Source organism: Fukomys damarensis, unplaced genomic scaffold, assembly GCF_012274545.1.
Source record: "Fukomys damarensis isolate Sample0158 unplaced genomic scaffold, DMR_v1.0_HiC HiC_scaffold_23, whole genome shotgun sequence".
In the NCBI taxonomy this organism is placed as follows: Eukaryota; Metazoa; Chordata; class Mammalia; order Rodentia; family Bathyergidae; genus Fukomys; species Fukomys damarensis.
In genome coordinates this window covers 19,210,646-19,234,854 of record NW_022900935.1, presented here as the reverse complement: position 1 = coordinate 19,234,854, position 24,209 = coordinate 19,210,646, and the positions used below count along the sequence as shown (strand labels likewise).

Genomic DNA, 24,209 nt, shown 5'->3' with positions numbered 1-24,209 from the left:
CTTCCAGAATGGCGGAAGTGGAGGCGCCGACGGCGGCCGAGACGGACATGAAGCAGTACCACGGCTCTGGCTCCGTCACCATGGACATGGAGCGGAGCCGCTTCCCTTACTGCGTAGTGTGGACTCCCATCCCGGTGCTTACGTGAGTTTCCTCTGGTGACCGTCGCGCGGGAACGGGAAGGGCCAGGGCCTTCGCGGCGTCCTCCGGAGAGCGCGGGCCAGCCTCTGGTCCCTTGCACGCAGCCAGCCCTTTTCCGGGGCGCTTCCCGCAAGGTGCCTGTTCCCACCGCAGGTGGACACCTGCCCTCGTGACACCTGGTCTAGTCCGAGAGAAAGACAAGTACTGGGAGGCGGAAAGGCTAGGGGCTAGAGAGCTCGAGCGCTGCAGGCATGCACAGGGGGCCGGCCCTCACCTGCTCTTGAGACTGCATCATTCCCTCACCGGTTTATTCACTCTGGACCAGATCACGCAAGACATCTCGCTGCGTCTGGGAGCAAGAGTGGGAGTTTGGTTGAAGCCACCGCATCCTGGGATATCAACAATGAAAGGGCCACCAGGAGTCTAGGAATGCAGGTGCAGGTCCCAGGGCGTCTGCCTCGTGGACCAGGGTTCTCTAGAGAAGCGGGTTTCCGCCTTGGTAACTGGTAACACTAACTGCTCCTCCAAGTGTGGGACAGTTTGCTGATCTCTCACTCCCGATTACAATGAATTTCACCACCACTTTTGGTACCGGGATCAAACTCGAGTCCTTGCGCTTGCGCGGCAGGCTGTGGCACCACTGAGCTAAATCCCCGGTTCTCACCACCACTTTTTTTTTTTCCTTTTTTTTTGGTGTTTTGAGACAGGGTCTCACTGTATAGTTGAGACTAACCTGGAACTCACTATGTAGCCCAGGCTGGTCTCGAACTCACAGCGATCCTCCTGCCTCAGCCTCCCGAGTGCTGAGATTACAGGCATGCGCCACCACACCCAGCCACCACCACTTTTAATGTAGGAATTATTTTGTCCCATGGTGAAGCTGAGCTTCATATAGAACTGTCTTGGTCAAGGTCCTGCCCCCAAAAGCAGAGACATTTAAAACTCAAGTCTTCTGTCTACTATCTAACTTACTGCCTTTCTTTCTTTCTTTTTTTATTAACTTACTGTTTTCCATATTTTTTTTCTTTTTGAGACAAAGTTTCACTGTCTAGCCCAAACTGGCCTTGGACTTGTGAAGATTGTCCTGCCTCGGCCTCCCAAGTGTTGGAATTACATATGTACCACTGTACCTCACTTAAACTACATCCTGTCCCCTCTGACTGAATGGAATAGTTTTGTTTCCTTTATCAAAAACAGCCAAGTAGATGCATAGTGGTGCTTGCCTGTAATCCTAGCTACTTGGGAGGCTGAGTTAGGGGAATCTCAACTTCAAGGCCAACCTGAGCAATTTGACAGAACGCTTTCTGAGAGTAAAAAAAGGCTGAGAGTACAGCTCAGTCTTCCCTGAATTCAACCCCAAGTACTGACAAAAGAAAAGAAAAAGAAAAGGCTCCCTGGTACCAAAAATAGAAAAAGAAAAGGCTAAGTAATGATGTGTCTTTACATGTATACATATGCTGGTGATCCTAAAATGGCTTTAATTTTTGTATTTGTTTAAAATACTTGAATTGTTTCAAATGCTTATGCGTTTAAGAGCATCAAAATCTGAATTTTTATTTTTTAAAATTTTATTTATTTATTTTTGGTACTGGAGATCAAACTCAGAACCTTGTACTTGCAAGGCAGGCATGGTGCCACTAAGCTAAATCCCAGGCCTGAAATCTGAGGTTTTAAAAATAAAATAAGAACATGTTCATCAATTCATCAATACTCTTTTTTGTTTGTCTTTTTGAGACAGGGTCTCGATATGTGATTCATACTGGCTTTGAACTCACTATGTAAGCCAAGCTGGCCTCAAACTCGCAGCAATCCTCCTGCCTCAGCCTCCAGAGTGCTGCGATTATAGGTATGGGCCACCCAGCTTGGCTTAATGTTGTTTTTTTAACACAGTGCTAATTATATGTGCCCAGATCATTGTAGGTGGTAAGAATGTACAATGGTAGGGATTTAGCTCAGTGGTTTTGCCACCTGCCTTGCAAGTGCAAGGTCTTGAGTTCAATATCCGGTACCAAACAAACAAACAAACAAAAAAGAATGTACAATGGTGAATAAAAAAGATGTAGTATTTGCTCTCATAGAATTTTGTTTGTTGCAATACTGGGAATTGAACCAGGGAATGCTGAGGTATATCCTTACCTACCTTTTTGTTTTGTTTTGGGGCAGGATTGCCCAGGCTGGGCTTGAACTGTGATCCTCCTCCCTCAGCCTCCCAAGTAGCTGGAATTACAGGTACATGCCACTATGCTGGACTCTTACCCAGTTTAAGTCATGGTGGAAAGTGTAAAAAGAAAACTAACAAAAAAAACTTGTTAGTGGTTAGTGCTGTGGAGAAAATCAAATGTTAATGTATAAGTAATGGGAGGGATACTTAGGGAATGTATGATTTGCCAAAACCTATCCCATTATCCTAAGACCTTAGGGTATAGCTTTTCCTCATTTTCAAAAACCCCATGTGTGGCACAGTCTGCTGCAGAGAAATGGTAGTGGCGTGAGGCTGAGGCACCATGATCCCCAGTCATCTGGACTAGAAGCCGCTCACATCCCATTCCTCCCCAGATCTGTGTGCAGAAGTATCTGTAAGACCAAGGTGAATAAGAAGCTCATGCTCCTTTGGAGGATTTGCCCTCCCGAAGAAGGAGGAGGGAGACACGCAGACTGACTAACCTTTGTAAGACATTTCAGTGTTACTGAAATAGGAGAGAGTGAGGAACAGATGTGCCACAAGTAACTGCATCTGTCTTTGGAGGAAACATCAGAGGAGGAAACTGAATCCAAAGGTCTGTCTGCCCACTTAGGGGTGTTAATAATTCTGCATGAAAAACCAAGTAATAGCTGCTGCTACCAATAAAACAACTAAGATTGGGTACTTCCTGTATTCTGGGGTCTGTTCTAAATATTTCATGTTCTCTGTCATTCAGTGCTTACATCAACCTATGAAAATAGATATTCTTCTTACCAAGGAACAGGAAATAAAGGCCCAGAAAGTAGCATGGGGCTTTTCCCACTGAGATAGTCTACCTTCCCAAATAGAGCTGCAGGATTCACTCCAAGGACCTCTCAGTAGTGGTCCTGGTATGAATAGACAGCTATGCACAAAGCAGCTCTTGAAGACCAGGGCTTTAGCTCGGTGGTGCCACTTGTCTTCCTGGAGCTTCCAGAGTGACAGTCTACTTTGAGGGGTTCTTTGGGGCTTCCACCAGCCACAAGCTCTGCTGTTTTCTCCTGCAATTTAGACTTGTCTCAGTTCCATCAGTATCCGCCAACAGAGCTGTGGTGTGTGGAGCACTCATCAAAGCCAGACTTTCCACCAGTCAAATGAAAGGAGTCGAGGCCAGGGGAAATCCTGAGCTTAGGGTCTCAGGTGAGCTACTTGCCCATAATTCTGAGTGTCCATCCTAGGGAGGGATCCTCAGCAACTTACTCTTTGTCATTTCAGTCAGCCAGATAGCGAGTATTTCTCCTTTTTTTTGTTTTGTTTTTTGAGACAGGGTCTCACTATGTAGTTGAGACTGACCTGGAACTATGTAGCCCACGCTGGTCTCAAACTCACAGTGATCCTCCTGCCTCAGCCTCCCGAGTGCTGGGATTACAGGCATGCACTATCATGCTCGACTGCGAGTATTTCTTGAATACTTAAAAATAATAACATTGAGAAACTACCAAATATAAGGCAATACTCTAAGCATTTTGCAAGCGGATCCTATTTAATCCTTGTACTAACCACCAATCAAGGTACTTATTACTATTCATAGACAGGAATGAGTAACTTGCCTGAGGCTAAACCTAGATCCAACACCAGAACCAAACCCCCCTCTTTTTTTTTCTGATTGGCATATAGTAATTGTATAGATGAGCAGGGAATTCAGCTCAGTGGTTCCGCCACCTGCCTTGCAAGCACAAGGTCCTGAGTTTGATCCCTGGTACCAAAAAAGAAAAAAAATTGTATAGATGTATGGGGTACAGTGATCATAGCTGGGTGTGGTAGTGAATGCCTATCATCCTAGCATTCTGGGTAGCTGAGACAGGAGAATCTCAAGTTCAGACTCAGCCTGGGCAACTAGAGACTGAGAGAGACCCCATCTCAAACAATTTTTGTAAAAAAGAAAAGGGCTAGGAATGTGGCTCAGTGTGAAGGCCCTGGGAACACACACACATTGTATATACTAATATATATATGAGATCAAATGGGGGGATTGGCATATCCATTACCTGAGACCATTTCTTTGTCTAGCTATTTAAAAACACAACTTGAGCTGGACGTGGTGGCGCATGCCTGTAGTCCCAGCACTCAGGAGGCTGAGGCAGGAGGATTGCTGTGAGTTAGAGACCAGCCTGGGCTGCATAGTGAGTTCCATGTCAGTCTCAACTACATAGTGAGACCCTGCCTCAAAAAACCAAAAAAAAAAAAAACCATGCACAACTGTTGGGGCTGGGGATTTACCTCAGTGGTTCCGTTCCGCCACCTGCTTTGCAAGTACAATGTCCTGAGTTAGATCCTGGTACCAAAAACAAAACAAAACTTAAAAACACACAACTGTTTGTCTACTGCAGTTACAGTACTGTGTACAGAACATTAGAAGTTATTCCTCCTATTATACACTCCCTCCATTCTTAAATACAGGGCATTTGTTTATTTAGTTAACAAACGTTTGATTGTAGTTGTACACCAGGCATTGCCCTAGAGGCTACTACAGTAAATAAGACTTGTTCTCATGGAACTTAAGTTTTGTGGGAAAAGACAGTCATCAAATAATTTCAGGTAGGGCCGGGGATTTAGCTCAGTGGTTCCATTGCCTGCCTTACAAGTGCAGGCAGGGTCCCTGGTTCAATCCCCAGTACCCCCCCAAAAACATCAGATAATAAATACATGGATACTGTGAAGAAATTAAAGCAGAGCCAGGCACGCACACCTGTAATCCCAGCACTTGAGATGCTGAGGCAGGAGGATTGCTGCGAGTTCGAAGCCAGCTGGGGCTACATGGTGAGTTCAAAGCCAGCCTGAACTACATAGTAAGACCTCCTCCCTTTAAAAAAAAAAAAAATACACACACACACACGTATATATTTGCACACACTCATATAAAGAAAAGAAAGTAAATCAGAGTAGCAGATCTGGGATGCCCGGGGCTGTGTGTGGCTGTCTAGTAGCCTCTGACCTGGCCCTTCCTCCTCACATCTGCCCTCTCATTCTTCACACGCGTACCATGCTTTCCTGCTTTGGAGTTGCTGGGACTGCAGGTGTACACCACCGTGCCTGGCTACCACAGGCAGTTTTTCAAAATCAAATCTCATAGGGCATGGTGATACATACCTGTAATCCCAGATACTCAGGAGGCTGAGGCAGGAGAATCACTTGAGCTCAGAACCTCAAGGCCAGGTTGGGTAATACATTAAGACCCTGGCTGAAAAAATAAAAAGGGGCTAGAATGTAGCTCAGTGATAAAGCACTTGCCTAACAAGCATAAGGCCCTCAGTTCAGTCCTTGGCACTACAAATAACTGTTATTAGCCAGGCTTGGTAGCAGAGGCTTGTAAGCCTAATAACCCCAACACTTGGGAGGCAGAGGCAGAATGATCACCTGTGAATTCGAGGCCAGCCTGGGCTACATAGCAAGACCCTGTCTCAAAAAAAAATAAATAAATAAAAAAGCCAGGCAGGGAACCAGGGATTTAGCTCAGCGGTTCCAGCACCTGCTTTGTAAGTGCAAGGACCCAAGTTTGATCCCTTTTTAAAAAAAAAAAAAAAAAAAGCCAGGCATGGTGACTCAGAGGTGTAATCCCAGTACTCAGTAGGCTGAGGCAGGAGGATTACCTGTAAGTTCTCAAAAAACAAAATAAAAAAGATACTGTTTTTAAAAAGGCTGGGTAGGACTGGGAATTTAGCTCAGTAGTGCTGCCACCTGTCCCACAAGCGCAAAAACCCAAGTTTAATCCCTGGTATCAAAAAGAAAAGAAAAGAAAAGGCTGGGTATGTAGCTCAGTGTGAAGGCCCTGGGTTCAATCACCAATATCCAAACCAAGCAAAAAAAGGACTAAAAAAATTTTAAATGCCCATGGCTTGTGTGTGTGTGTGTGTGTGTTTTGTTTTGGTACCGGGGATCAAACTCAGGACCTTGTGCTTACAAAGCAGGCACAGTGCCACTGAGCTAAACACCTGGCCTTTTTTGATGTCTTGATACAGTCTTGCTATGTAGCCCAGGCTGGCCTCGAACTTACAGCAATTGTTCCCCAGCCTCCCAAGTGCTGGGTTTGCAGGTGTGCCACCAGGTCTGCAATAAAAATTTTAAATGCCCATGGCTTTTAGAAATTGAAAGTTTAGGGGGCAGAGGACTTAGCTCAGTGGCACTGCACCAACATGGCAAGCACAAGGTCCTGAGTTTGATACCGGACCACAAAAAAAAAAAAAAAAAATTGAAATTTTATTTTCTGAAAGGCATCATGTTTTATCCTCATCTCTGCCCTTTGCTATGTTCCTTCATGTCTGCCCCCTAGCTTTCTCAGTGTGTAATTCAGATTGGCCTTGAACTCAGTGATCCTCCTGCCTCAGCCTCCTGAGTGCTGGGATTATAGGCTTGCTCCACCACACCAAGCCCCAGCTTTCTTCTTGGGGTAGTACTTACATGCCATGAAGATACACAAATCTTAATTAAATGTACAGATCAGTGAGTCTTTGCATATGTTCACATCACATAACCATCACACAGTGCATTTCCAGGGTGCCTTTGTGCCTCCCACCCAACTTTCCTGCAGGGGCAATCCTTCTGCTGACCTGCAGCCATAAGTAAGCTTTGCCTTCTTTTATACCTGATATAAACAGTACTTTTGGATAAGGTTTCTTTCAGCTTTAGTCTAGGAGAGTCTGTTGTGTGGGGCAGTTTGTTCTTTTGTTGTTTGTTATTGTTTTGAGACAGGATCTTACTCTGCAGTGCAGGCTTGCCTCGAACTCACTGTGTACCCAGGCTGGCCTTGAACTCATGATGATCCTCATTTAATGCCCTACCTGTGTGGACTTAATGATTGAGGCACACTTCAGACTTAGGAACTCTTTTTTTTTTTTTTTTTGTACAGTTCTATACATCTTGTTTTTTTTGTTTTTAATGAATCTTGTATTATTTTTTTGTTTTGGTTTTTAGAAGCAGGGTCTCACTATGTAGCCCAGGCTGGCCTTGAACAGCCATGTACCACCACACCTGGCTAAAAAGGCTTACACTTTTTTTTTATGGTGCTTAGGGTAGAACGCCAGTCCTTGCACATGCTAGGCTAGTGCTCTCTATCACTGAACTTCTCCTATGTCCTGACTTCAGTTAGTTTTGGCAAATGTTCTGGCTGTTTTACTTACAGGTGTTATCACAGTTCTTATACGTGGCTGCATGGGCACAAGTATTTGTTTCTGTTGGGTTTCCACCCGGAAGTGGAACTGCTGAGGCCTGGAGTCCTGTGCCAAACTCCCAGAACAGTAGGAACTATTTCTACTTCCCAGCAGTGAGTGGGAATTGCAGGTGCTCCTCAGCCTCCCTGCAGTCTGCTGTTGCCCTTCCCGCTGGGCACAGGGCTATGCCACTGCATGGTGGTTCTCAGCCAGCTCTCTGTGCTTCCTGCCCCTCTGGAGCCTGCTCTGGGTGCTCATTTGTCAGCATTACACTCAGGGCCCTCACTCTGAGGGAAGTGTCCCCAGTGTCTGTCTGACAGCAGACCCCCAAGTTCCAGCTCTTACCGGTACTTCTTCTTTGCAGGTGGTTTTTCCCCATCATTGGCCACATGGGCATCTGCACATCCACAGGAGTCATTCGAGACTTCGCAGGCCCCTATTTTGTCTCGGTGAGTCCTCCTTCTGTCCAGCCCTGTAGGTTCAAGGCTTACTGCAAGGCTGGCCTTTCTTGCCTGCAGGAGTCTTCCTGTCTCCCCAAATCCAGGAAGATGCAGGTGCCATGCAACCCTGGCCTGAGCCCTGTGCTCTCACCAGTGTTTGACCCCCTTCCCCCTTCTCTTGCCTCCAGGACAGGCCAGGAGGGCAGTGTGGCCAGAAGGATTCTTAAGTAACTGACCAGCCCTATGCCCCCACCCCTGGGTACGAGACATGGGTAGGGATTAGAGGCAAGAGTGGAGTCAGATCATCCAGGAACCACATCTCTGGACCTTCAGAAGGTGGGAGCCAAGGTAGGGGGAGGCTGATGCAGCTCCTGGGGTGGGGCTTCTAGAATGAACCAGCTGCACTCTCAGGTCCATTCCCTGGGGATGTAGCAGGACTGGTCTGGTGGGCAGCTCCGGATGAGCATGCACATCTGCCTGTTAGCAGAATCAGAGCTGGAGGAAGGGGTCCGGTGGCACCAGCCTCTTTATGTCAACAGTTGTCATGACTGTCTTAACACAATGACTATTACTTCGCATTTTTAAATTATTTCACTAGTAGGACATGCTGGCATATGCCTGTAATGCCAGCACTCTGGGACGCTGAGGCAGGAGGATCGCAAGTTTGAGCCCAGCCTGTGTGGCTTAGTGAATTAAGAAGATCTGTCTCAAAATAAAAAATAAAAAAGGGCTGGAGGTGTAGCTGAGCACAAAAGCCCAGGGTTTAATCCCCAAACCTGTCCTGGTGTGAATGGGATCAGACTACAGGCAAAGAGGTGGCTCCCTGTGGGCCATCGCTGTTGGGTCAGGAGGCCAGAGTGGTGGTGTTTACACCACAAAGGCAACCTCCTGCCTGTTGCCAGCGGCCAGAGAAGAGCGACCAGGAGCTTAGAGAGGGCAGGGGAGTTCGCCGTGTGCCACACTGCCTCCTTCCCACAGAATGGCTGCTGTTGGCACTTGAGGTAGCATTCCAGTCCCCAGCAGCCTGTGCCCCACTGCTGCTTACCTGACACATCCCCTTCTATGTCACTGTCACTGCACTTGAGCCACTGACCCAGGCTTGTCATCCATCCCGGATGTCAGCTCCCCACTAACCTCTGCTCTTGTCTCTCAACAGGAAGACAACATGGCCTTTGGAAAGCCTGCCAAGTAAGTGTCGGCACCCGTGTAACACCCAAGGCAGCTTCCTCTCACCAGAGCAGCAGGACAGCCCTCTAGGACACAGTAGGAGCCAGCACCTGGGGACAGAGTGTGAGGGGAGGGACAGCCAGCGCCCACCAGGACATAGCAGTGTTTTCCAAGCGCCTGCTATGGCCTTGGCCTGTGTACTATACAGGCCTTGCCTCAGCTTAATGAGGTATTTTCTGCTCCAGGACAAAGGTGAGGGAATGGAAGGAACATGGTCAAGGTCACACAGGTAGGAAGTACAGTAGCTGGGCTCATAGCCGGGTCTGTCCCCCTCTACAACCTGGACTCACTCCTACCCCTCAGGAGCAAACAGGCCATTTAAGGTATAAGGGAGCTGAGTGTGGCGGGGCACACTATAATCCCAAAACTCTGGGAGGCTGAGGCAGGAGGAACACAAGTTTGACCCCAGCCTGGACAGTTTATCAAAACTCTATCTCAAAATGCTAGAAGATTTTTCTTTTCTTTTTTCTGTTTTCTTTTTTTGTACTGGCAATCAAACTCAGGACCTTGTGCTTGCCAGTCAGGCATGGCACCACTGAGCTACATCCCCAGACCCCGATCTCAAAATAAAAAAGGACTGGGGATGTAGCTAAGTGCAAAGGCCCTGGGTTCAGTCCCCAGTACCGGAGAATAAAGGTGTCATAGGGGCACCATTGAAAACTTGGCTGATAAGTTGTGCTTGGAGGGAATAAGAACAGTTCAGGCCTTTAGGGAGAGGGGCTGATTTAGTTGGGAGCTTTGGTCTTCATTTCCTTAGTCTCGGGTGCTCACCAAGTGCCAGTGGCTCAGTCATCAGTATTCTCAAAGCAACCATCGGTGCCCTGTGGCCCGAGGCTGCCAGGACAGCTGGGGTCGAGGAGGAGTGGGTGTCCCACAGCAGAGGCACTTGGAGCAGAGTTCCTTGACCCTGCTTTGATTCTTTCATGCAGGTAGAAATGCGGGCCAGGGGCCTCTGAGCTTGGCGTTTGCTGCTAGACATTTTTTTTTTTTTTTTTTTGGTACCGGGGGTTCTTGGGCTTGTAAGGCAGGCCACCGAATCACTGAGCTAAATCCCTGGCCCTGTTTTTCAAAGACAGTTTTGTTGCTTTTTGAATTGATTCTCTTTTTTTGTTTTGTTTTGTTTTTTGAGACAGGATCTCACTATGTAGTTGAGACGGACCTGAAACTCACTATGTGGCCCAGGCTGGCCCCAACCTCACAGTGATCCTCATGCTCCATACTCCCAGCTGCTGGAATTATAGGCATGCGCCACTGTGCCCAGCTTTTTTTAATATTTCAAAGACTGTTAAGGGTATTCTTTCCTGGGTAGCAGCCCCTTAGGAGAGACCCCTGGTTCAGGCCACCATGGTTTCTCACTGCCTCTAGGCTCTTCCATGAAAGTATTTCCCCACACCAGAGCCAGAGGGCACTGTGGCTCCCAGTGCTCCTGGCCCTGGACCCTTTGGGCCCCGCCTTGCTTGGAACAGCTGTTCGCTCCCAGCTTGACACTCACGGGCTTCTCTTGCCTCACCCCAGCAGAACGGGTGTGGAGACCTGGGGAGAACACTTGCTGATGAGTGACCTTCAGGTCCCTGCATGATGTGGCCCCCGCTGTATCTCCTGCATCACGTGCCAGCATTGTGTCACCGTTTGTCCTTCTGAATCAATCACTTACGTCTGGGTCACACTGTACAGTGTTGTGCCTTTCACTTTGTTCTAGCTGTTCCTCAGCCCACAGTGGCCACCTCCACTTTCTGTGACTTGCTAACCCTCTTCCTTCAGATTGGTCTCAGGTGTCAGCTCCGGAGAACCTTCTCATATACCCTTGTCCTCTTCCATTCAGGTTGCCGTGACAAAACGCCATCGAGTGGGTGGTTCATAAACAACAGAAATTGCTTTCTCCTAGCTCTGGAGACTGGGAAAGCCAGGCTCAAGGTGCTGGCAGATTCTGTGTCTGTTGAAGGCCTGCAGCACCTTACTGTGTCCTCACATTGGGTGGTGGGGAGGGGAGCAGTCTCTTGGCTGCTTCTAATGCAGGCACTGATCCCTTTCATGAGCCCCTCCCGCATCGCCTGGTCACTTCCCAAAGCCTCACCTCCGAACACTTACACATTGCAGGTTAGGGTTCAGCACGTGAATGGGGAGAGATGCACCCTCAGACTGTAACACCCCCTGAGTTAGTCCATGCCCTTCCAGATCCACCATGGCCCTGGGCATCTCCCCCTGGGTCACAGTTGTCTGCTGTGTGACTCTTCCGGAACCGGCTTACCCCTCAGCCTCAGCATCCAGCTTAGGGCTGTCACAGGAGGCCATGAGAGGTGAGCTAGTGCCTAGAACCCCCTGTCCCCTCAGGTACTGGAAGTTGGACCCTGCACAGGTTTACGCCAGCGGGCCCAATGCGTGGGACACAGCTGTGCATGACGCCTCTGAGGAGTACAAGCACCGCATGGTAGGCAGGCTGGGCCCGCAGGGACTGGGGGGATTTCCCCAGCCTGTCCTAACTCGCCCTGTTCTGTGCCTCCAGCACAACCTCTGCTGCGACAACTGCCACTCGCATGTGGCATTGGCCCTGAACCTGATGCGCTACAACAACAGCACCAGCTGGAATATGGTGACCCTCTGCTTCTTTTGCCTGCTGTATGGGAAGTACGTCAGGTGAGCTGGGCCCACCTGGATCCCCTCCAAGGATCCCAGTCATTTCTGGAGTCCTTCAGTCAGCAGGGACAGCTGGACAGATGCCAGCTGGAGCTGTGATGGCTCGAGAATGACAAGCTGAGTTCCTGGGGGAGAGGGAGGTGTCTGTGCCGAAGTCCAGCTCGTCACCTGCTCACCTTGATGGCCTTGGGAAACTGCTGTGGCCTCCGTCGCCACTGTCCTTGGTGAGACGGGGGTGGGAATTCTTGCTCCTTGGTGAGGTCACAAGCCCACAGAGCCCACTGCTCAGGCAGTGTGAACACAGAGTGCATGGGATGGTGTGTGACCGTGCCTACAGAGTCCCTTCCCAGACGTCCCTTGTCAGAGGCGGGGATCTGGGGGCGTGGGCCCAGCGGTGGCCCAGGTGGACCTTTGAAGTCACAGCTCATGACCTGTGAGGTCCAAGACATCATCCAACTCCTAGCAGAGAGCTCAGAGAAGTTGAGTGAGTTTCCCAGGGCCCCACAGCATGGCCATAGCAGAGCCCAGACTTGGGAGCTGCACAGAGTTGTTCTAATCTGCCTTCCTGCCAAGCTTTCCTCTTAGATGTGCTCGTCCTTAAAAACTACTGAAAAGGACTCTTGGGAGTCTTTTTCTCCATCCTGAAAGGCTTTTAGAGATCCCCTGAGAAGAACATAACTGTGGTCACAGGGAGACTGAGGCAGAGGCAGAGTTGAATGAAGGCCCTTGACTGCCAGCCCCTTCGCTCCAGCCGCAGCACTGAGCGGACCCCAGCTCCTCCCTCTGAGACCTGGTACTGGGCCAAGGGCACGCATGGCTTCCACACCCAAGTGGAAGTTCCTGATCCTCCCCTAGTGGCTATGTGTAAGCCAGTAAGACCCAGGGAGATTGAGTACACATCGATCCCTGGCAGGGATCTAGACTTCACCAGGAGCTGGGGGTCCTCCACCGTGGGCACCAGGCTGGACCCTGTCCATGTTGACCAAGTTTGGGGCTGAGGAAGTGATTCTGGGTGCTTCCTTGGGGCCGGCAGCCTTGTCGGGGTTGTGAGTGGATGGGGCTCAGGGCTCCACACCTACTCACCCTGCTGCTCTTCCTCTGTCAGCATCGGGGCCTTTGTGAAGACCTGGCTGCCCTTCGTCCTCCTCCTGGGCATCATCCTGACTGTCAGCCTGGTCTTCAACCTGCGATGATGGCTGCCGGGCAGCCCCAAGCCCACGAGGCTCCTGAGGAGACAGCCGCCACCCTTTGGCCCCAGACTTTTCCTCTTCACTCCCAAGACAGACTGGCCCTACTATGTAGGACCTGGGGCCTGGGCTGGGGGATGGAAGTGCTGAGGATGAGCACGGGGCAGGACTGTGTGCTTGTTGGTCTCCCTGTCCCTCCCCCTGGGCTTGTGACCCCACTCCTTGCCAGCTGTTGGGACAGCTTCACCTCCCTCCACGGAGCTCCTCCTGACACTGCCAGTGCCCAGTGCACACAAGGACCCACCCGCAAGGCCACCCTGTGACAAGATTGGGAGTGGAGCCTGCTCTCCGCTTGTTGTCTCTGGTCTCACGGTGGGGCAGGGACACTGGAGTCTCCGTGAGCTGAGCTGCCTGGTGCCTCCCAAACATGAGGGGCTGGACGGGCCCCTCCTTTGGATATCTGCTCCCGGGTAGTATGTGCCCCACTCCTGGCGTCCTCCAGCGCTGCAGGACCCTCTTCCCTCTAGGGCTCCCAGCACCTGGCTCATCTTCCTCTGCAGTTTGGGGCTGGGCTGGCAAGGCCAGGAGAGCTGACGCTCAAAGCAGGCACTGTGGACCCACTTGGCCCCCGCTGGCAAAGAGGCTGCGCTGCTGCACCCACCCTTGGGTCTTAAGTGTCAGTGGCCTGTTCAGAGCAGCCAGTGCCATCAGAGAGCCTGAGGGAGGGGCTGTTCCTCCCACCAGACTGCCACTCCCCAGGAGCTGTCAGAAGAGCCCCGTGCTGCCCATCTCACCCCTGCCCATAGGCTCCTTTGTGAGGGGCTACCTGGCAGGACAATAAAGAGCTTTGAGTCCAGGTGGTGTAACTTTTTCTCCTTCTCTGAGGCTTGATCACCCCTCCAGCTCCTTCCCTCTTGGTGTCCTTGGGCACCTCTAGTGCTGACTAGAGGTCTTATTGCTGACCAGCTCCTTGACTGAGTTTGTTCAATGCAAGAAGCTTACAGGACTTCAGCATCTCAGGATGGGAATTGTTCATCCCTGCACATCTGCCCTTCCAAGCTCCCAGGCTTCCAAGCTCTGGGAACCCTGATAGAGAAGGTGGGCATCTCCTCTACATGGTGGACACTCACTAGATATTATATATGTAAACACACACACACACACATTGAGTCTGCAGGGAGCTGGACATGTGATCGCTACTTGGGAGGCTGAGGCAGGAGGAACACGTTAAAAGTGAGCCTGGGGAGGCCGGGCATAGTGATGCATGCCTGTAATTCCAGCACTTGGGAGGCTGAGGCAGGAGGATTGCTGCGAGTTGGAGACCAGCCTGGGCTACATAGTTCAAGGTCAGTCTCAACTACGTAGTGAAACCCTGTCTCAAAAAGCCCTCCCACCAAAAAAAGTGAGCCTGGGGGGCCAGGGATTTAGCTCAGTGGTTCCTCTACCTGCTTCACAAGTGCAAGGACCCAAGTTCAATCCCCTGTACCAAAAAAAAAAAAAAGTGAGCCTGGGCAAGATCTCATCTCTGAATGGCCCCCAGATGTAGCTCAGTGATACAGCACTTGCCTAGCATGCGTAATCCTTGAAGTCAATCCCCAGTACTGTAAAATAAAGGTGGGGAGGGTTACTGCAGGGGTTGGATTGTAGTGGAAGTCCTCTGAATAGGAATTATTACCCCCATTTAACATGAGGAAAAATTAGATTGAGTAGGGCAGTCTGGACCTTGGGTGGGATGGAACATCACCTTCGGTTTTTCAGAGCAGTGGGGACCTTCTAATGGGAGCTGTTTCTGATGAGGGGAGGCGTGAGGCTCCCTTCAGAATCCACCCAGTGTCCGCCTTCCCTTCCAGGTCTGGGAAATGTCTTCTCACCCATGGCCCCAGGCGCAGGAGGGTGGAGGCAGGGTAGGCAGCCTGGAATGGAGTGAAAGGGGAGTGAGAAAGCTTTTGAGTGACCCCCTGTGCCCAAGACCAGAATGGAGACAGCCCGAGGTTCATGGTCCCAAAGCCAGTCTACTGCAGGACGCAAAGCTCTGCTCCTACGGTGAACAGAGTCTGGGTGCCAAATGAGGTGTTCAGAGGGATTCCCAATAGACAGAGGACCCTCACCCTGGCACTGGGAGAGTCCAGGCCTTCTAAAGAAGGTGGGACCTAGGGTGGTGGCGAGAAGAGAGAGCTGTGGCCAGCACTTCCTCAGAGGTGGACATGGAGAGGCAATTTGGGGTGCTGAAATGAACGTGAGTGCTGGACTGTGTTAGAAAAGGGACACCTGGCACCTACTTCATGCCAGCTTGTACCAGTACTTTATTTCCTGTAAAATAGGCTCCTATACTCTGCTACCTACAGTTTGCATAGGAGGAAACCACAGCTCAAACAGGTTAAGGAACCTCTTGAGGGTCACAGAGGCAGAGCAGGGACTCTGCTCAGGGTTGTCTAGCTGCAAAATCTGCAATCCTTCCATTTAGTTCTTAGAAAGAAAAGTGTCTTAACTTTGCTTTCAAAATAGTTTCCTATCAGCTTCTCCGTGGGCGGGGCGGGGCTGCTAAGAGGCAGCGACCCATTTTTTGCACAGGCCGGCCAAGGCTTTGGACCTGCCAAGGCTTTGGACCTGCCGGAATTACGGGAACTACAGGGCGGGGCTACAGCGGGAGCTGGGGCCACACCCTAAGCCCCACAAACCCACCAAGCTGGCCCTGGCTTCCCGGAGAGCAGCTGCAGGGTGCACCCCAAGGAGCCGGCAATCCAGGCCCGGTTTTGCACCAGGCCCTGCTGAGGTGTTTCCTCCTCCTCCCACTCCTCCTTCGCCTCCTGGCTGCTGGGGCAGCTGCTCTGCTGGGCCACTCAGCCTTAGGCCTTCACAGCTCTTCCCCTGGTCCCTAAGACTCACCCACTGGGGTGCCAGAGCCATCTAAGAAGGCGGCCTTCTATACCGGACCCCTACAGGTAACACGTATCCCTGGTACCCTCTGGCATCCTGGGGTGGGGGAGGTAGGAACATGTCTGGGACTGGACTGGTGGGGCAAATAGTCAGACCCTCTGGTACCATTGGGTCTGTCCAAAGTGTTGAAACAGTCCAGAGGACGAAGTGCTTGATCAGCCTCTGGAAGAACGGGACTTCAGGAAGGGGGACACTGAGTTTGAATGCCAGTGGCCCAGCCTAAGCAGATCTCAGGACAAGGGCAGGCTCAGTTCTGCCAAGTGTCTCCCCACCATAGCGCACGCACACACACACTGGTAGTGGCCCTCAGAAAGCCCGTCACACATCACAACACAGCTTAGTGTTGCAGACAGCAGAAAAGGAAATGTGCACAGTGTACACACCCGCCTGGCACAGTCACCCAGAGCCACTGAACACCAGGACAGTCTAATCAACCAGAGAGCGACACACAGCAACACCACACAGAGACACACAAACACTACATGGGCTCCTGAATCGCTCTGCATGCAGACCTGCCAGTCATACCAGGCGCCGCACATGGGACACAAGGTGTACGACAGAAATGTCCCAGAAGAGCCCAACACTGTTTGTGTGACAGCCAGCACCCTGGGGACACAGCAGTTGAGAAAGTTGTCATCTAGAAGCACAAAGGGTTCCGTAGACACAGACTTGCAGAAACCCCAGGCTCCTCAGGGCAGGCAGCAGGGCGACAGGCTTGCTCAGCTGTGACTCATCTAGGAGGGGACAGGGCACTGGAGGCAGCAGGCACAAGCCAGGACCTGCCACTGAGCTGTCCTCTTCCCATCTCTCCCTCCTTGGATCCCTGGCATAGAAGGGGTGGGAGGGGAGGACAGACTGCCCAGTGAGCTCAGGCTGAAACCACAATCTAGTGCAGTGCCCTCTGCCACATTCACATGCTTTCAGGTGTTTTCCTTCCAAGTCATGGTGGTGCCTGGGCGTGAGCTGCTTTACCGTCTGCAGTTGTTAGGAGGGCTTGATGTAGGGGGTGAGGGAGCCAGGCAGCCACAGCAGGGGGACCCAGGGTCCGGGCAGAAAGGCAGGGCTGGTGGTGGGTGCATCCCCAGGTTGGCAGCCTCAGTGGGAGTGGGTGCTGCAGTTACTTGAGGGGAGGAAGTTAGGGGTATGGGCCGAGGAGGAGGTTGCCTCACACAGGAAGGCCAAATGGGCCGGGGCAGGATGGTGGTGAAGACTAGGGGAGCAGACCCGGGTGGGGAGGCTCCCTGGGCAGGGGGATGAGCAAATGTATGTGTTTGTGTGTGCATGTGGGTGTGTGCAAGTATATTTTTGCCTTTAATCAACCAAATACCAGTTACCTGCTGTGTGCAAAGCCCTGGCTTTGAGGGGGATGATCTGTCCCAGCTTCAAGGACCTCAAAGAAACCAGTTAGACTGGCAATATGTGTAGGCAAAAGTGGGATTTGGGTTTAGCCAGAGACATGCTCTTGTCCCCACACTTCTCATGCAGATGAACCCCTTGGGCGGGTCCCTCTCTTCCTTTGTGTGTACCAGCTCTGTGCAGTTTAAGGATGTGTGTGCACAGCTCTGGGGCGGTCTGTGCCCAGGTCTGCACAGGTCTCCTTGGGGGATGGGTGCACTTGTGCCTGTCTTCACAGATTGTCAGTGTGCACCTGTGACCGGGCATTCACGCTCGCCTACCCCGGTCCATGAGTGCACATGTGTCTGGGTGTGCCTTCTCTGTGGTTCTTCCTATGTCCCTGCTGCAGGGTGTGTGCGTGTCTCCATACGCTGTGAATGTGTCCCTGAGTGTGCATGTGGGCTGTGACCTTGACCTCGGCCTTCCAGTGTACACAGTTGGGGAGAGAAGGGCAGATGTGCTGTGTTTGAGAGGGGACTAACCTGACCACTGGTTTGCACCCAGGAAGCCACGTATGCCCAGCTGGGGCACGGCTCCAGCTGATGCCCCAAAGGAACCACCCATCTCAGGAGAGGCTTTGGGCCCCGTCCTCCCGCCCCATGGCGCATGGCCCAGAGCCTGATGCTGAGGGACTGTTGGACCTCAGCTTCCTGACAGAGGAGGAGCAGGAGGCCATTGCCGATGTCCTCAGACGAGATGCCCGCCTGCGCCAGCTGGATGAGGGGCGGGTCAGGTGAGGCAGGGTGGCTGCTGGCCAGGAGGAAGGGGTCTTGGGCCCTCGGAAGGTTTGTGCAGGCTACCAACACCTGCCTTTCAGAGTCCTCTGGTCCCCTCTGCCCTGGGCCAGCTCAGCGCTCATCCCTTCTCCTGGGTGGCTGTACCAGCTCCCTCCCTCCACAGCCTCCCTCTTAGGCAGCACTTCGGCCTGCCTCTCCCTTCACCACTGTGGGCAGCACCAAGGGCCTCCCCCACTCCGTCCTGCCCCTCAGCCCCAACCTGACAACAAACAATAGCCCCTACAGCCACGTGGGTGCTCTGCACCCCTGAACACACCCTCACTTCAAAGGTAAGGCTGTTTGTGTCTTCTTCCTGGAAGAACACAGCAGTAGAGGGGCATGATGACAAACAGCTGGAGGACAGACAGACACTTCTAGTTAGGTACCTTTTGGCACCTTGCATGGCCCCAAGCACTATTCTCATCTATAAAATGGAGCTGCAAGGTCTACTATCTCAGAATTAAGAGAAATTATGTAAGTATGGCCCACAGTAATCATTTAATGGATAATTATCCTTTTCTTTCTGGAGCACTCCAGTTTGTCCTTTAAGAGCGATTCAAGGCCGAAGATATAGTTTAGTGGTACAGCACTTGCTTAGTATGCACAAGAGTCTGGGCTCAATCTCCAGCATGCAAAAAGAAAAAGACAAAGAAAATGTAAGTGTCACCTCCTCTGGGAAGACCTCCTGTACTCCCGCAGAGCTGGCCCTTCTTAGATTCATCACTGCACTTACATAGCATACTTCACTATTCTGGATTTGGTTTCCCCACAGCAGGGGTCACATCTGATTTGCTATTGAGAGCCGGACCCGGTGGGTGGCAGGTATATTGGTTAGGTGAGGAGAGATGGCCATTGCCCTCCCCTATCCTCCAGCAAGCTCCGGGCCTCACTGGCGGATCCCGGGCAGCTGAAGATCCTGACAGGAGACTGGTTCCAGGAAGCACGCGCCCAACGGCACCAGCACAGCCACTTCGGTTCTGACCTTGTCCGAGCCTCTATCCGCAGGAAGAAGAGCTACAGGGGTGAGAGGAGACCTGACAGGGTAATGGCTGGGTGGGGTGCCTAGGGAGAGGGCCCCTGGGCTGCAGTCCTGGCTGCCCCCATACTATGGCTTCGGGTGGGGTTAGCGTCATCACCAGGGGCCTCTCCTGTGGGTCACAGTTAGCCTTCCTGAGATGGGCACTCACAGAACTTCTTACCTGGGCCCAGGAGACCAGGCTCTGGGCAGCGACCGGGAGGCTGAGGCTGCTGAGAAAAAGACTGAAGAGGAGACAGGGCCCAGGTGAGGAGGCGTCACAGGGAGAGGGGAGGTGACTGCCCTTACCCAATCCCTTCCTCTGAAAACCAGCTGTGCCTTGTCCTAGGCTCCCCACAGAGGCGGAGGCCCCTCAAGAGAGGCATGGCCAGACTCTTGTGAGTATCGACTGAGTGGGCTGATAATTGGCAGCACATGGCTTCTCGGCCTTTTGGCTATCACTAAGTGTAGCATCTGTTCTTAATGCACCCAGGGTGGGAAAGCAGCGCCTCCACCGGAATCTGGAGACCTGGGCTTCAGCACCCATCTGGTCAGGTGCTGGTTGAGTACTCGCCTCTGAAAGCAGCAGCCAGCGGCGATGGGTGGGACTGAGAGGGTGAGGCCAGAACTGAAGATAGGACCGCTCCACCCGGGAGCCCAGGCGCCGGGCAGGCCCACCAGGGGCCGGCCTGGGGGATGTGAGGGTGTGAGGTACAGGCCAGACTGGTCCTGCCACTTGCTGCCAGACCTGCTCTGTCTGAGCGCTGGGCTGGAACCCAGCCAGGCTGGCGTCTCTGGCCCCTGACCCCACTATGACCTTTGGCCCCCACTGTGACCTCTACCCCTTGATTTCTTTAGGGACATGAATTCCCCTCACCATATGCCCCTCTAAAGGTCTCAGATCATGAGGAGCCCCAGATCCAGGAAGGTGAGTGGGAGTTTGTGTTAGGAGCCAGAGAAGTTGTGGGGACCCAAGGAAGCCCTCAGTGATCCCAGTCACCACGTCCGCTTTCCTCCTCCCGCGTCGGTGACTGTGTGGCCGCCTGGTGACCCCAGGGCAGCACTGGGGTCTCAGTCTGCAGGTCATCAGGGCTGTGAATCAGTCCCCCAAATTTGCTCAGGGGCGGGCAGGAGAGGAGCCCGCTCAGCAGCTTGTACCCTGCCCCAGCCCCTGGCCCAGGGGGCGAGCAGGTGGACGCGGTGCCCGAACCTGTACCGGTTTCCGAGCCCGAGCCGGAGCCTGAGCCGGAGCCCGAGCCGGAGCCCGAGCCGGAGGCGAGGAAAGAACCACGGCCCCCGAAGGCCCAGGTAGGCGGGAGCGGCCCTCCGCTCCTCGCAAGTCCCGGAACGGATTCTGGGCGGGAGCGCCCCGGCCCCGGGCTGAGAACCAGGGAGATCTCCCGAACTAGCGGGCGCCCGGTCACTTTCCCGCCCTTCAGGTCCAAATGGCGTCCAAGACCCTGGAGAACGGGGAGGAAGCGCCGGGGCCCGGCTGCTCCCTTGACCGCGTGCTCAGCAGCAGCTCCTCGGTGTCCAGCCTCAGCTCCTCCACGGTGAGGAGACCTGGGGGCCGCCTCCCCCTTCTATCTCTCCCGCCCTGCCCCTCCGCGCCCCAGGGTGAGCCCCCCACCCCCGGGCCCTGACCTCTCCACCCCCGCCTGCAGCTTAGCGGCAGCCTGATGAGCCTGTCTGGGGAGGTGGAGGCGGGCACCATGCAGGTGTGCGGCTCCTTGAACTTCGCGTTGCACTACGATCCCGGGCCCCGAGAGCTCCGTGTGCACGTGATCCAGTGCCAGGGCCTGGCCGCCGCCCGGCGACGCCGCTCAGACCCGTGAGTGCAGTGTGCGGGGAGGTAGGGGGTCCCCACTAGGGAGAGGCTGGGGGTACGGAGTCATTCTCACAGCCCAGCTCAACTTCAACTTTTCTTGGCCTGTTTCCTTATCTTCAAACTGAGAACGTCGCCTGGCGTGGTGGCACACGCCTGTAATCCCCGGGCTCAGGAGGCTGAGACAGGAGGATCTCCACCAGTTAGTTCAAAGCCAGCCTGGGATACTTAATGAGTTCAAGTCCAGCCCTAAGTACTTATTGAGACCCTGCCCCCCAAAAGGGAAGGGGTAACGACATGGGGATTCAGGAGGTAATTTCTGTAAATTAGCAGGAGGCCTTGCATGTAGGACAGTGTTGTTGGTGGTGGCTGGGGAGGTCCCCAGGCGGGGGAGAAGGGTCCCTGTTCTTACCTCGGGCCCTCCCTTTTCCTTGCCTTAGCTACGTTAAAAGCTACCTCCACCCGGATAAGCAGAGTAAGCGTAAGACAGCTGTGAAGAAACGGAATCTGAATCCAATCTTCAACGAGATTCTCCGGGTGAGGCTGCAGACGTTAATGAACCGGGCTTCTCTTCCTGAGGGGTGAAATGGCTGGGGTTGCCAGTTTCCACCTGGGCTGCTGCTCCAGCCTTCCATTCGGAGGAGGCCCTGATGATGCGGTCTACAGCAGTCCCTGGGGCTCCCCTGCATGCATCTTGCTGGTGCCTGGCAGGACCACCAGCGGTGCTGCACTAAAGCCACCTCCTGTCCCCAGTACTCTGTCCCTCAGGATGAGCTCTCAGGCCGAGTGCTGAGCTTATCTGTGTGGCACCGAGAAAGCCTGGGCCGAAACATCTTTCTGGGAGAAGTTGAAGTGCCCCTGGACACGTGGAACTGGGACTCCGGGCCCACCTGGCTCCCCCTGCAGCCCCGGGTAGGGCAGTGAGGCCTGCACGGGGTTTCCCCATAGAGCTCCCTCTACCCTCAAGCCCTCTCTCCCAGCCAGGCCTGGCTTCGGGCAGAGCTTCCTCTGCTTTTCATCCTTAGAGCAAGGCTGGCCCAGGGGCAGGGGGGTGACCATACTTCATTGTGTCTGGAGGCCTTGGGGTCCCTGCCCCCTGACCAGCCCTCCCCTGGCTCTCGCAGACTCCACCCTCTCCTGAGGAGCTGCCCAGCCGAGGTTTCCTCTCTCTGTCCCTCAAGTACATCCCTGCTGGCTCAGAGGGTGAGTGACCCACTGTGAGAAGCCAAGCTGGATGGGACTAGGTGACAGCAGGTGGACTGGGCCCAGGGCAGACCTAAGCCGACTCTCTGCAGGTGGGGGACAGCCTGTAAGTGGGGAGCTGCACTTCTGGGTGAAGGAAGCTCAGAACCTCGTGCCCCTGCGCTCAGGATCCCTGGACACTTTTGTGCAATGGTGAGAGCGCCAGCACTGCCTGCTTTCCCTTCCTTTGCCTGCCCCGCTCGCCCTGGAGCATCCTCTACCCTTTGCTGTCACCAGCCCAGCCTCGCGCAAGAAAAGTGGAGGACACCTCTGAGGGGTTGCATTTCAGGGAGACTGGCGGTGACTGCGGAACTTACTGGAGAGCTGAGACTGAGAGCACAGGGTCCCTCCATGGAGAAGCTGGAAGGCCAGGTTCAGGGGGCTGGACCCGAACTTGCAGTTCAGAGAGGGAGTTGTTTTTTTCCTGTGATGCTGGGAATCAAACCCAGGTCCTGATGTTTACCGAGGCCAATGTTCTGTCCCTGAGCTACACCTCCAGCCCCGGTGGTTTTCAGTGTAAGCATGGAGGGACCTTTAGAGCTCTGGTGCCTCCAGAGCTGGGTGTGAAGGTCACACCTGTAATCCCAGTACTTTGGAGGCTGGAGCAGGAAGATCACAAGTGTGATTCCTGCCCGGGGAACTTAGCAAGATACTGTCTCAAAAATACACGAGTAGATCAAAAGGGGTAGGGGTGTATCTCAGTTCAGAGGCTCTAGGTTCAATTCCCAGTACCACAAAAAAGGAGTTCTTGCAGGGGCTGCCTCTCAGAGTGAAATGGAGGCAGGCTCATCAGATTCCAGGCTTCCACTGTTTTTCTTTCAGTTATTGTACTTCTGGACAATATTTTATTTTGCAGAAAGACTTTGAAAACTCTGGAAACTAATTGGGGTGTAGAACCAACAGGGAATCAGTGAAGGTCACTGAACCAGGGACTAGCAGAAAATTGCATTTCAGAAACATCGCTCTAGGCTCAGTACTAGGAATGGGAGTTAAAAATTTAAAGGCTGAAGATTCAGAGGAGACCATGCGGAAGTCCCAGGGCAGTGAGACTAGAGGCCAGGTCTCAGGCCCGAACCAGGGGACATGGACCTAAGTGAGGGAGAAAGGTTAGGCTGCTGGCTCTCGGGGCTGGGGGGTGGTCACCTGATGCCAGCCCACCTTTCCCACAGCTCAGTGTTGCCTGATGACAGCCGAGCTGGCCGCCAGCGCACAAGGGTGGTACGACACAGCCTCAGCCCGGTGTTCAACCACACCATGGTTTATGATGGCTTTGGACCTGCTGATCTGCGCCAGGCCTGTGCTGAGCTCTCCCTCTGGGACCATGGGGCCCTGGCCAGCCGCCAGCTGGGAGGCACACGCCTCAGCCTGGGTACTGGTAAGCAGAGCAGGGCCCTGAAGGGGGTTGAGCCGGAGGCAGAGGCTCAGTGTGTGGCCTTGGGTACCTCTCTGCCCTTTCCTGGGCTCTTTCTGTCAAGCTCTGGGAGTGACTGGGTACTGCATAATCTGGGACCAGACAGGTGTCTCTTGGGACCTAATGTGTCCAGGGTGACCATGCCCTCCGCCTGTGCCCACCCACATCCAGGCAGCAGCTACGGGCTGCAGGTGCCTTGGATGGACTCCACACCTGAGGAGAAGCAGCTCTGGCAGACACTCCTGGAGCGGCCATGTGAGTGGGTGGACGGCCTTCTACCTCTCAGAACCAACCTGGTCCCCAGGGCTTAGCCCTACGCAGCCCTTCTCTCAGGACCCCCAACCCTGAGACTGCCCTTGGCTAACGTCAATAAAGTTTCTTCTGAGGTCATCAAGGGCTGCTGTCTGCTGAAAACGTGACATAGGGAGGTACAAGAGTGAGAGGGAAAGGGACCAGATTAAGGAAGCGCAGGCACAGATGCAAAGACCTCAAGGGGCCGGGCCCCTCCGAAGGGGCGGAGACAAGGGTACTGTTTAATAGTCTTTGGTCGTATTTAGTGCTCTTGGGTGCCTCTGTAGTTGGTTCTCCACACTGGGGCCTGGGCCCTACTCCG

At 53.2% G+C, this 24,209-nt stretch overlaps 2 protein-coding genes and 1 long non-coding RNA gene across 3 annotated transcripts; 2 read left to right on the top strand and 1 right to left on the bottom strand.

Moving 5' to 3' along the window:
- Positions 1–6: 6 nt before the first annotated feature.
- Tmem222 (transmembrane protein 222) lies at positions 7–13,161 on the top strand. The gene is made up of 6 exons (XM_010632777.1): positions 7–142; positions 7,872–7,956; positions 9,104–9,135; positions 11,506–11,602; positions 11,678–11,808; positions 12,914–13,161. Exons 1-6 carry the CDS (start codon positions 9–11, stop codon positions 12,999–13,001), a joined length of 567 nt encoding a protein of 188 aa, XP_010631079.1. The 5' UTR covers positions 7–8; the 3' UTR covers positions 13,002–13,161.
- A 2,419-nt stretch (positions 13,162–15,580) lies between these two features.
- On the top strand, positions 15,581–23,966 carry Sytl1 (synaptotagmin like 1). Its single transcript, XM_010632741.3, has 15 exons — positions 15,581–15,937; positions 17,832–18,060; positions 18,977–19,125; positions 19,313–19,385; positions 19,468–19,516; positions 19,977–20,046; positions 20,287–20,426; positions 20,558–20,671; positions 20,783–20,949; positions 21,384–21,480; positions 21,697–21,855; positions 22,068–22,146; positions 22,239–22,338; positions 23,355–23,560; positions 23,768–23,966. Exons 2-15 carry the CDS (start codon positions 17,870–17,872, stop codon positions 23,905–23,907), a joined length of 1,734 nt encoding a protein of 577 aa, XP_010631043.1. The 5' UTR covers positions 15,581–15,937; positions 17,832–17,869; the 3' UTR covers positions 23,908–23,966.
- On the bottom strand, positions 18,073–20,072 carry LOC117287331. The gene is made up of 4 exons (XR_004518569.1): positions 19,996–20,072; positions 19,303–19,363; positions 18,837–19,117; positions 18,073–18,725 (listed from the first exon to the last, which is right to left on the bottom strand). It is a non-coding gene; the product is annotated as an uncharacterized LOC117287331 (long non-coding RNA).
- Positions 23,967–24,209: the final 243 nt, after the last annotated feature.

What these genes read in the sequence shown, in the direction of transcription:
- Sytl1 (XM_010632741.3), top strand. Translation starts at nt 17,870, where the DNA reads ATGCCCCAAAGGAACCACCCATCTCAGGAGAGGCTTTGGGCCCCGTCC. An exon ending in CAGGAAGAAGAGCTACAGGG is followed by an intron (nt 19,126 to 19,312) that starts GTGAGAGGAGAC and finishes ACCTGGGCCCAG; the next exon opens with GAGACCAGGCTCTGGGCAGC. An exon ending in TCTTCAACGAGATTCTCCGG is followed by an intron (nt 21,481 to 21,696) that starts GTGAGGCTGCAG and finishes TCCTGTCCCCAG; the next exon opens with TACTCTGTCCCTCAGGATGA.
- Tmem222 (XM_010632777.1), top strand. Translation starts at nt 9, where the DNA reads ATGGCGGAAGTGGAGGCGCCGACGGCGGCCGAGACGGACATGAAGCAG. An exon ending in CAGGCCCCTATTTTGTCTCG is followed by an intron (nt 7,957 to 9,103) that starts GTGAGTCCTCCT and finishes GTCTCTCAACAG; the next exon opens with GAAGACAACATGGCCTTTGG. An exon ending in CTGTATGGGAAGTACGTCAG is followed by an intron (nt 11,809 to 12,913) that starts GTGAGCTGGGCC and finishes TTCCTCTGTCAG; the next exon opens with CATCGGGGCCTTTGTGAAGA.